The sequence below is a fragment of the Mangifera indica genome, chromosome 19, assembly GCF_011075055.1.
Source record: "Mangifera indica cultivar Alphonso chromosome 19, CATAS_Mindica_2.1, whole genome shotgun sequence".
Classification (NCBI taxonomy): Eukaryota; Viridiplantae; Streptophyta; class Magnoliopsida; order Sapindales; family Anacardiaceae; genus Mangifera; species Mangifera indica.
Window position 1 is genome coordinate 237,581 of NC_058155.1, and position 12,385 is coordinate 249,965.

The 12,385-nt window shown below is 31.4% G+C and overlaps 1 protein-coding gene across 2 annotated transcripts; it reads right to left on the reverse strand.

Moving 5' to 3' along the window:
* Nucleotides 1–6,392: 6,392 nt before the first annotated feature.
* LOC123203561 lies at nt 6,393–11,286 on the reverse strand. 2 transcript variants are annotated; one of them, XM_044619983.1, is made up of 6 exons: nt 10,972–11,286; nt 10,818–10,888; nt 9,383–9,488; nt 8,866–8,998; nt 7,227–7,376; nt 6,393–6,865 (listed from the first exon to the last, which is right to left on the reverse strand). In XM_044619983.1, the coding sequence occupies exons 1-6, from the start codon at nt 11,031–11,033 to the stop codon at nt 6,803–6,805; spliced, it is 585 nt and encodes a 194-aa protein (XP_044475918.1). In that variant the 5' UTR covers nt 11,034–11,286; the 3' UTR covers nt 6,393–6,802. The 2 variants fall into 2 exon arrangements, with proteins under 2 accessions (XP_044475918.1, XP_044475917.1); XM_044619982.1 differs by having other exon boundaries at nt 6,393–6,852; nt 10,972–11,285.
* Between the last annotated feature and the right edge of the window lie 1,099 nt (nt 11,287–12,385).

Genomic DNA, 12,385 nt, shown 5'->3' on the forward strand with positions numbered 1-12,385 from the left:
GTTTTGAGTATAGCCAAGCCAATTAAGCTCTATTGTGACAACAATGGAGTGATTACTCAGATAGAGAAATTGTAGTCTCATCAAAGGTCCTAACACATACTCAGATGATATTACTTGATTCGAGAGATTTTTCATCGTGGTGATATACAAGTAGAGAGGATTGATACAAAAGACAACTTGGCTGACCTATTGACAAAATCTCTGTTGTAATAGAAGCATCATAAGCATGTAGCAGGATTGGACATTAGATAAATAACTGATTGGCTATATTGCAAGTAGTAGATTGTTAGGGTAAGTGCCCTAAAGCTAATTGATTTAATATTCGTAGTTGTAATTTTACATTCATTAATTAATAAAGGATTAATTCTTATTCAATTCATATATGTGTATCTTTTTAGATGATTGCCTGAATAACATACCTTTAGAATAATAAAACTGTGACAAAGAGATCAGACGTCTAATCGTGAGAATCCTTTGTATACATTAAATGCTAATTCTAGAAATGTCCTTAATCCCGACATTACAATGAATAAGAGCACATGTAATGATGATAAGATTATCATAGTATTGAGTGATCCTACCAAAAGGTAAGGACAATTTTCATATGTCAAAGTTGTTCATAGACAGTTTAGTACAACACATAGGTGCACATTATAAACGTGTTTATCAAACTAATCCTACCAAAGAATATCTATATGGATAGTTGTTTTAGTGTCTATGAAATAAATCTTCTTAACACCATGAGTGCATGTGATCCTATGACTTGAGGTTGTCAATCCATCTCATGTAAATATCGGTATGGTTTGATACTATCTAATGTACTACCGTAACTAGGGTATCATAAAGGTAGTGTATGACCATATCGTGAGATATATGGAGACTATGATTGATCAATTAAGGATTTGTCACTCTTAAGCACTTGAGAAGATATCTTACATGGGCAAACAGAATGACATTCATGATTGCTTGAATCTATGGCCACAGTGGGATAAGGTTATAGCATAATCTGTGTAAGTCATTAATGTTTATCAGTACACACCGAGAAACTACTAAGATAGAGACATTTCTATGTCTCAGCCACAGAGATATTGGTTGATGAAAAGATTGAATTGCATGTAACTATGATGTTGTAAAAGCTTAATAAATGTCCATTGATACTTTATCGTTTGGGTGGCTGCAATACTTTGCTAGAAGCCAATTTTGGTTTGCATTTTGAATTTGACCATAATTCAAACACTATCAGTTTGATAGAGAGTTTATAGGTCATATGCATATAGAAACTAAATCGAACCTTGAGGCAAGGATAATTTGTTGACAATCCTAGTGTTTAGGAAGACGGAGAATTTTATTGACTATGCTTGACCAAAATCCTTTGGAGTGCATGGTGCTATGAGGCACAATGCAAAATGGAAGCTTGGCATGATTGGACAAGCTTTGTCCAGCCATACAAGGCATGATTCATGCTAGGTATGACACTTTAGTATCCACCCATGCATGGTTTAAAGTGTGTCACGTGGTATATAAGTGTTTCGCTTATGCACGTGTGTTGATGGTGTCCAGTATGAGTTAAACTCTTGTTGTACTTACATACCTGCACATAAATATTAATAATAAGTGTGAGTTAATTAACACCAAATAAAAAAATTAATAACATACAGATTCAAAAAACCTTAGCCTCTGGGTTCTCTAAAATTTCTCTCTTCTGATGAACACGTTCTCGTCTAGCACTTAAGCCATAATAATCTTCTTCCTAGACAACCTCCTATGTCCATGCTTCGTGTCTATAATAAGTCACCACCTCACAAGGGTTGGATAGCATTCGTTTTTTTTCCACTTGAAAATTTGGTGGAGCCACCAATATAGGTATAAACCTTAAAACAGTTTGTGGTTGTTTTGAATGTTCATGTTAAATATGTCTTAAAATGGGTATCTTAGCAAGGGTTTAAGGATTGTATGATTTTATAATTTTTATAATTTTGTTGGGCTACCTATTAACAACACCCTAAAACCCTACACCATCAACATAGGTATAAAATCTAAAACACCCTATGAGTGTTTTGCATATTTTATAAATTTTATGATTAAAACGGGTATCCTGGTTGGGGTTTTTAAGATTGTTTGTTTTTAAATTTTTAATTATATTGTGCTATCAATTATTGGCGCCTTGAAAAACCCTACAATTTTGACTTCCATCTGCCAAATTTCATGATCATGGCATGCTACATGGCAAGCATTATATGAATGGATTTAATCATAGATACAAACAAAAAGTTTCCTCATAATCCAACCCTTGTCTTTCAGTATAGTATTTCATTGCTAGCTGAGCTTTCAAGGTTTTTACCTCTTTGACTTTACCTCTCCATCCTTGCTAATCTTTCGATTGAAGACCTACTTACAGCTCATAGGAGTTTATTCTCTCTCTAGTGGATCAACAAGTGTCCAAACTTGATTAGCATGCATAAATTTTATTTTAGAATTCATAGCCTTCAGCTATTTGCCTGAATTAATATCTATTTCAAAATTCATAGCCTCTAGTTATTTGCCTGAATTAATATCTATTTTAGAATTCATAATCTCCAATTATTTGCCTAAATTATAGGAGTTATTTTGTGAACTTTTCAAAGGATTCAAATTTGTAATTCATTAAATATAGATTCTCATACCGAGAATAATCATCAGTTAAGGTAATGAAGTAATGAAATTCTACTTTGGCCATGTTGTTAAATGGCTCACATATATCTAAATGTATCAATTCTAACAATTCCTTGGCTTGTTCTCATTTACATTTAAAGGGAGATTTGGTAATCTTGTCATGGAGACCTAATTCATAGGTTAGATAAGGTTCTTAATCCAATGAGCTTAAAAGTTCATTTTCTCTAAGTTGGATTAATCTCCTTTCTCATGTGTGACCTAATCTATGATGCCATAGAATCTTAGGATCTGTTTCACTCGAATTTTTTTATTGGTAATGAAATTTACTACATTATAATCATTCAATTCTAAGACATACAAACCATTTGTATTTACAACTTTACCCACTAAAATATTTTCAAAAAATATGAAACATTCATTTTTACTAAACTGTATATTGTAACCATTTTTACCTAAAGCATAAACATAAGTGAAGTTTTTAATGGCCTTTTTAAAATACAAAACTTTTTACGATCTCAAAATATATCCTGACAACAGCCGTATGTGGCAAGTCCCTATGGCCTTGGCTCTAACTTTTGCCTATTTGCCTATTCAAAATGATCTCACCCTTTAAGATGTAGCCACTGAATCTAGTATTAAGGAACGATTATTTGAATTTAAACTTAATTCAAATGACTGTGGATTATACCAGTTTTGTTCTTCTTAAGACTCTCCAAGTATTGAAGACAGTTCCTTTTCCAATATCCATCTTTTTAGCCATGGAAACACTTTCCCTTTCCTTTTTCCTTTTCAACCTTGGTTGAACCCTTTTAAAAATTCTCTTTCTTAGGTCTAACATTTTTACCCCTTTTTGTTGCTTCTTGGGCCATTTATTTGCCCTGCTAGTAGAAGTCATATAGAAATCCTTAAGTTGAGTTCTTTTCTTCCTTGCTTATAAAACTCTTAAACTTTATTAAGCAACTTAGGAAGTGTTCGCTTTATCTGATTTATATTAAAGTTAGTTATAAACGGTTTATAACTTGGCAGGAGGGATTGTAGAATTAAATTCACTTTAAGGTGGTTTGATAGACCTACTCCATACATGTCTAATTACCCCAATCCGTTTATCATTTTTATAACAAGATCATCTGGTGGCAATCCTTCCCTAAGTTTCATACTAAAGAGCAAAGCACATAGCTCATATTGTACTACTTTAAAATTTTCACTATACAACTCTTGTAAAGCAACGAGGATATCGTACGCACTCGAAATATTTTCATACTAAGTTTGTAGCTCATTATTCATTAAGGCTAAGATGTAGCCTTGAGCTCTCCTATAATCCTAGGTCCACTTTTTTGAATGTTGTTCCTTCTTCCTTACAAGCATCTGGAACTACGTTAATGGGAAGTAGTGCTTTCAAGACATAGGCTATCTCCTCAAGATCTAGAACTATTATGAGATTTCTTAGCTAATCTTTAAAATTCAGTTAAGTCAATCTATTATTGTCCATAATTCTTAGGAGTATGTTATTTGTCATTTTCAATAGACAATACTTACAAAAATTGGAAAGAAAAAAAAAGTTTTATTAGTGCCTCATATAATTTAATGTATAATTATATCAGCTCTCACTATTTTATTTGAATCATATACTCCCTTAGACAAGATCCAAAAATTCTCGTCAAATTAAATTTCTAATGGGGAATCAAACTCTTATTAAATTTAATTAATCTCACATAACAGAAATCTTGATAAATTAAGTTTAATAAATAGCAAACTATTTCTTTTTATATCTCTATATAAGACTCAATTTATATTTCTTGCCTTAGCTTCAGATACCTCACATAATAGAAATTCGAACCATTACACCTTCTTAAAATAACGTTTTCATCATATCTTCACATAATAAAATCTTGATCAAGATGAAAATATCATTCCAAGAACAAGATACACCTAATTCCTTTACATAAAGTTTATATCTCTCACATAATATAAATCTTGGGATATTGAAGTTTATATCATAGAATTTAGTTATCTCATTATGGGTGGCATATATTTAATAATTTTACCTTATTAGATTTAGGTTTAACTTTAGTTAATTAAAGTTAATTTAACATTCAACATTCATATATCACATATACGCATAAAATAAAACATGGTGGGATGATCATGAGATTTTTGAAAATGCATCCTAAAGGCAAACTATTTACCTAGGTCTATATCTTCGAACAAATCATCATCCAAACGTTGCTTAGTCTTTGTTCAACTGATGCAATTACAGCCATATCGTAGGCACATAGGCCTGATAAAATAAAGTAAATAAAAATTAATTATTACATCCTGCTTAATAAAAGAATATTACATGTCAATCACTATATCTTTGAAAAATAACAAATTACATTTATGATCATTCCAAATAAATATTTATCTATCAACTAAATTAATATTTATTAACTATCGTGAATTGATTCGCAATATAAATAAATATTATGCATGCAATTGAAATAATCAATTAAAATCTAATAGAAACCATATTGATTCAGGGACTTAAAAATAAATAGTATAATGCATATGATGTAAATATTTATAATATTTACCTTAGTTAATAATTACCTATATTTTTTTCATGATTGAATAAGGGAACATACAACATTTTACATCCCTAATTCATATTATATCAATATATTTAGCTTCATGTCAACTTTAAATAAATTCTCAAACTTAATCAACATTTTTTTAAGTAACCAGATTTTAGTAGTAACCAAAAAGAGTTTTACCATGGGACAAACCCCTGGGTTACGAAAAGAAGCCAAAAAAAAACCTTACCATGAGACAAACCCCCAAGTTAAGGCGAAAGAAAGCAACAACAAAAAACAACCTCACCTCTTGAAATACTATCTAAATCCAATGGAAAATAGAGATTTTAAGAGGGTAAAGCTTGAGACAAACAAGAAGGCACCACAACAAGCAATACAAAGAAACCACACCCACTAGCCGAATATGCTTCTAGGAAGACCCCAATTAGTTGTTAGTCTATCATTCTCATCCAACTTGGAGAAATTGCTAAGGAAAGAGCATCTCTCGCTATCAAGCCCTTTGATTAAGCTTATGATGAACTCATTATCTTTCCTTCCTTTGCCAAAACAAATGTTATTCTTCTCTTGCCAAATGCAATTGGACAATAACCAGGTCTCTCCTGTAAATCCAAGATTTTATGTAGAGGTTAAGGGGCAACCGAAAACTTCTACTACTTCTAAGTTTCCTAACTAGAATCTTGCAATTATTATTTTTTTTTTTGGAGAAATTAAATGATTTGATAAAAGAAAATTAAATGATCTTGCAATTATTTTCACGAAAGTACTTGATCATATCATCGTGAACATAAGTTCTAAATCATAGATCAAATCAAATAAAAAATCTAGTCGTATTTGTAGTTTCTTACATTGGGTATCACCAATGTAGCTCACATCAATACTACTCTTATCGCCAATTTGTGTTATTCTGTTTATAGATTTTCCTAATTTATATAGCATGTTATGTAATTTTTTTCATTTTTATAATATTAATTTTCACGAGGGAATCCTTAATTCCCTCATCGCAACGAAGTTTATCAGAAGAAAAATCAATCATCCTGGACTTTAGCTAGTTCCAGCAATCTACAGATACATACGAGAGTGCAAATGTTCACTTTTTTTTTTTTTAATTTTTAAATCCGAATCACCATTAACTGCTTTAACAAACACAAAAGTAACAACCCTTCATAATTTTCAGTTAAAAAAATTGACGCACTCTTTACTGACTTTTTATGTATAATGAGATGATAGCAATACATCCTTTACCAATAGCAAGGACCTACTTAAAAGTTAGATATAACAGATCGTTGAGAGTTTCAGCTCTGATTTCATTCATTTGATGCTAAGCAGAGGAGACTAAGGTATAAACTAAACAAATAGGAAACTAGACTCTCCCTGCAGCAGCGAAATCTGCAGCAATTCAACAACAAAAACAGGAGCTGGGATCTTCTTGCTCATAATGGTATGATATGCAGAATAAGAAATCATATGATGGATCTCTGAATTGAACGCCAAGTAAAAGCAATTTGGTACAATAGCTCGTGTGTCCCCAGCCATGTATTTTCACCCCCTTGCTTCATTCAATGCCTTAATAGTCATCATCAGTATCCATAGGGAAACAACTTGCAGTTCCAGAAACTATCAGAGAAGTCTGTAGCAAAACACTTGAATATGTAATTTTAGATATTGTCAACCCAGACCGCATCAATGATAGATGTTATTGTCAATCAGACAACTAATGTTCCAAAGAATGGAGAATATCCATGACAGAATAATCAAAAAACTTGCATCAGTTTGTTCCCAGGCTGAAGACATTTAGCCTTTCCATTTCATCAATTCTGGTCTCAAGTTACAACACTAGAAAATACAACAGCCTTATGAACAAGGTACTTATACACAGACTCAGCTTAGTGAAGTTCTATGTACACAGACTATTATTTTGCTAGAAATAAACAACCGTTCCATATAAAAGGGATGACTGAAGCAAGTTTCTTATTATTACATAATTGTTCAAACATCTCTCACCTTGAGCTTGATTTCTGAGTGTGAATGGAGTGGCCTCTGGGGGCTTAAAGGAATAGTGCTAAACTTCTTAAGCAGGAGCTTGAAAACTGGCAAAAATATCATGTATTGTGCTGTCAAAATAAAAGGTGAGGCGACTATCCATCCCATCAACTGCAAAGGTTGATAACAGAATAACTATGAGTATCACTAAATTTCAGCAGAAAGGAAATATAAAAAAATGAATATATATATATATATTCCCAAGATAGAATTTGATGGTCAGCCTTCAAAATTGCTGAAAAGTAGAAAAATGATCACTGTACAAAAAATAACAAATCAGTGAGTGTACCCAGATAGCTATGTTTCATAAGGAAACTGAAAGTCCAAATAAAAAGTATCACTGGCTCCCCATAGTGACAATGAATGCCAACACATCTATGAGCCACTCAAGACCATGAGCTTTCATGCATTAGGGATTCAGTAACATGAGCTATTACGTTCAAAGGCCATTATTCCTTTAAGAATTAGGATTATGATCAGTCTCACCATGTCTTTCCAACTAGTATAAAACTGGAATCCTAATGGTTATTGGGCACATGACATTCCATCCACTGCCATTCATTTGCTTAGTACAAATTTCCTGATAAGATTGTCCAACTCTGACATTGAACTATGTGAGAATATTCACATCTAGGACTGCTGACACCTAATCAATTGTGAAATTATCTTATAATGGTTTTTTTTTTTTTCATATACTAAGTATTATATAAGTGTATGTGCCTGCATTTGTTTAACTTGTAATCTGCACATTTTCAAGGGGGTATATTGTTTAAAAGCATATGACTTTCACCATGTAGCAAATCCTTGATGTGTATGTTCTGTGAGAGTTGGAAAAACAATATCATCTCTAGTCAAAATAATAGTATTTTGAAATCAAAGTTGGTTACATTTAAGGTCACCTGTACATGTATATTGTTGGTCCAATGGAAAATCAATAATATGCATGTACTATTTCTTACCTATAAATCAATGTTTACCAAAAAATAAAACATCTACATGACCTAAGCGTTAGCTATATTTGAGTCAACTTAATCTTAAAACTTAGGGCATTCTTGCTCACTCTCAGAAATTGATTTCAAATATAGAAAAGGAATATTAAGGCTTATGTCCTCCTAAAGCAGACATCTCAAGTTGTCATCCAAAAAATCAAAGATGTGAGGATGTTTCAAAGGTCCTCCGTTTGTATCAAAATAATTGATGTCAACAACTTTTTCATTAATAAAAGTTGGGAAGAATACATTGGTATTTGTATAGATTATTTGCTGCTACAGAAGAAACTTACCAATCAAGACAAGAAAGTTCAAGTCACTTCGATATTATGAACTAAGACTTAAATGCATTTACAACTTCTAATAGGTAATCATACCTACCACTTCCACTAGTAATTTTTTTAAATACTGTATGTGCTCACTTCAACATTATTTCAAAGCCTCTAAATTCAATTCTCTCTCCCTCAAATCATCCAGCTCCTTCTACCATAAATTGATTCCATGTCCCTAAGAATCTATCGCATGTAAAAAGGTGTCACTTGTTTGAATTTATTTTTTTCTAGAGCATGCAACAGAGTTAGGCTTTAAAAGTAAAAGATTTGGCTCTTTACCGCATGACCAACACTTAATAGGACCTCCTGTGAAGCTTTGCCAGTCAAAACCCTCTTCAGTGCATCCGATGTTAATGGAAAATGAGGTCCACCAGTCAGAGCTTCACCAAATCGCAAGAAAGGAACTACCAGACTTAAAATAAAACATATCAATAGAAATCAGATTACAATGATAAATGCACCAAAGCATACAATATTAAAGTGGGTGGCACAAACATGTATAAATATTCAAAGAACTATGAATTAAATTCTTCACTGCATTGACAACAACCAGTCGATGAATCAGAAATTTTTGGTTGAAATCAAATCCAGCAACTAGTATTAGCATAAAAATCCTTAAGTTTCTATCAAACTTGTCACATTTTTATCTTCTCTTTTTATCCTTTGACTCCAGAAATCTCTTGATCGTCCCTATGTCTATCACATATTTTTCCCTTCAGATAAGTAGAACTAATCCCCATTACCAAATGGTAACCATAAATGTAGAATTCATAGCTAAGGAAAACATATAATATACCTCAATTCTATTGGAGTAGCAATAAAATTAGCAAGCATCATACTTGGAGCATGACAGTGAGATTTCAGCACAGCGATAGCCATCCCACATAAAAAGACTGTGACTCCTGTTCAAAAAACAATGGCATTTGTTCAGTATATTAGCAAATTTAGCACATACACACATGGGCATCAAAGAAAAGAAGATGCTGACATGCTCCACTTTATGTGATACTTCTATCACTGGCATCAAAATCTCAGTACAGTTATGGGAATCAGTTTTTTTTTTTTTGAAAAAATTGATGTTTGTAAAAAGCAGCATATGGTTGTCAATGTCAATGTTCTTATAAACAAACATAACACAGATGGAAACACTAAAGTTAATCTCAAGAAAAACAAACATAGCTATATTTGTTATAGTAGTCGGGATCAACATTACACATCAGCAGAATGTCGAAATGCAAATCATACTAGGATTATGATGTCTGACTCATAAAATCTTAATGTTCTTCAATACACACATCACACATAATTTAAATGCTCTCTAGGTGATCCCAAGATCCGCAGAAAAATCAATAACATCAACATGAAAATCGTGGTAACATTACTAGGATCAACAAAGTATTCCAAACAGTACAATTGCAAATATTAGGAACCACATACATCATGTGATTCATAAATGCTGATATTCCTTAACATACAGAAAACTGATGAAAAATAATATAGATATAAATTATAATAATAGCATGCAATGTGGAATTCATGAACGGTATAAAACACTACTGTTCTTAAGAAATGCAGTAAATATCTAAAACAGGAAATATCCCAAGGTGATCCATTCCCAATAGCCATAGAAACAGCAATATTATCACCACAAAAATCCCAGTAATATTACCAGTATCAACATCACATACAACAACATATAACAATGGTAACTTACATATAGTGTTAATATTCCTAAACACACAAACAAATATGGCAAATTTTCCCAAAATGATCCCGATATTACTACACTATTTGGCATGAAAATCCCAGTAACATTACCAGAATTCAACAGCTTTTGAGTATAACATACAAAATCAGAGTTAACAAAACCCAGATAAAAATCAAATTAGTAGAATAAAATGTGTGATTTACAAATTTTGATATTACTAAATACAATCTATATACTACATATGTGAAACACACCCAAGGTGAAAATCCCAGTAACCTTTCGGAAATCAACAGTTTTTTCTTATTTTTTTGGTAACAGTATACAGCATCAAAGAGGTATAAAATCCAAATATAACCCATAATATTTACATATAATATACCATATCATGGGAAAATCTCCCACATTAAAAATCCCAGCAACACTGCCGGACATCAACCTTGTTCTTTTTTAACTAAATAAAATACAACGCGTGATTCATAAAAGCATTAAAATGATTAATTTTCTTAAAAGAAAATACACATACCACAAATGGGAAACACTCCCAACGTGAGCCCAAGAGCTGTAGAAAACGCCAGTTGCTTCGGCTCTGCACCTCTGAATCAAAAACAAACACAAACCAGATTCAGAAACAACCCAAAAACCTCTAAAGAATCATCTAAAAATGATAAAGGTTGTACCTTTGGAGGATTTGAAGAAGAGGGTCGATGACCTTCTTGTTAAACCAAGGTCCCAACACCATTTTTCAATTTTATTTTTTTCAAATCTTCAGTATAAACACAGCAGATTGTATTTAAATTGAATCAAATTTGAATAATTTTTTTTCAAATTAAATGAAGTTTTGATGGTTAGATTTTGAGAGTTAAAAGAAGATATCAGATTCGTTTCTTGAATTCAGAAACTACTTTTATTTTTTGTGTTGGATTGGCTGTACTGAGTTTGCGTCTATTTGATACTGTTTAAGATAGATGGTTTGCAAGGAAATGTTCGTCTGCAAGGAGGACCAACTTAAGTTGTTTAAAGATCAGAAAAATTGATTCCAAAACGTTGATCTGTAGAAATATAGTGGGGCCTACAAATTTAAGCTGAACTAACGTGTAACCGGGTTGTAGACCTGAATTTCTTCATGGGTAAAGCGTCATGGTTGCGTGACGCAACAAATTGGAACACGGATGTGTTTTACTATTATTTTGGTTTGTTTTTGCTTGTGTTCCTATGGTTTTCTGACTGGATATGGTTTATATTAATAAATTACCTGAAATTATGGGTTGTATCAAAAGTTGACTAATTCTCTGTAAACTATCTGTAATAGCCCAAAGCATAAAGTTAAATACCAAAAGACTACTATGATCTTTTTTATAAAACAATAATATTATATCTATAAATAAATTATACAAATTTATATAAATAAATTTAGATAAAAGTATCTAATTAAATAATTTTAAAGTGAGTAAAAAAATAAGTAATCACCTTACTTAATCATTATCTATCACCTTAATTTGTACAATTTGTTCAACATAGTTTTGTTTTTTGTAAAAACCCTACGGCTTGATATAAAATGACATCATAATCAAGCTATACAAACTTTGAAAATACTCATTTTTACACTTTCACTTAAACTTCAATATAGTGATTTCAAATTTAAAGAAGGAAGATGGTTACATCTAAATATTTATACTAACATTAACTTAAAATTTGTTTATTTAATAATTATTCATTATTATTTTTTTAGTACATTTAATTTATTTAGTCAATTTGAAGTATATTTCAAAATATTGAGATGATATATTAGAAAAATGCAGCGGTTAAATGTTATTTTCACATAAAGGTAAAAAGATAATTTATCATGTGGAGGTAAATTGATATTTTTAACATTCTTATCAAATTTTTTTAAGATTATAATTTATACATTTAGTTATGAAATTTTAGTTTGATTTAAGTACAAAAATATATAAGGAAGATCAATACAAGGGTAAATTGATATTTTACTAAGTTAGGGTAAATTCATATTTTATCATGTAGTGTGTATATTTAAATTTTATTATGTAAGGGTAAATTGATATTGTAAACCCAAAAGCTAAAACTCTAAACCTT

Excerpts from the sequence above, each read along its gene's own strand:
- LOC123203561 (XM_044619983.1), bottom strand. The coding sequence starts at position 11,033 with ATGGTGTTGGGACCTTGGTTTAACAAGAAGGTCATCGACCCTCTTCTT. Across the intron at positions 9,489-10,817 it reads GGGAGTGTTTCCCATTTGTG|GAGTCACAGTCTTTTTATGT; the intron begins GTATGTGTATTT and ends TTTTTTGAACAG. Across the intron at positions 6,866-7,226 it reads ACTCAGAAATCAAGCTCAAG|TGTTTTGCTACAGACTTCTC; the intron begins GTGAGAGATGTT and ends TACATATTCAAG.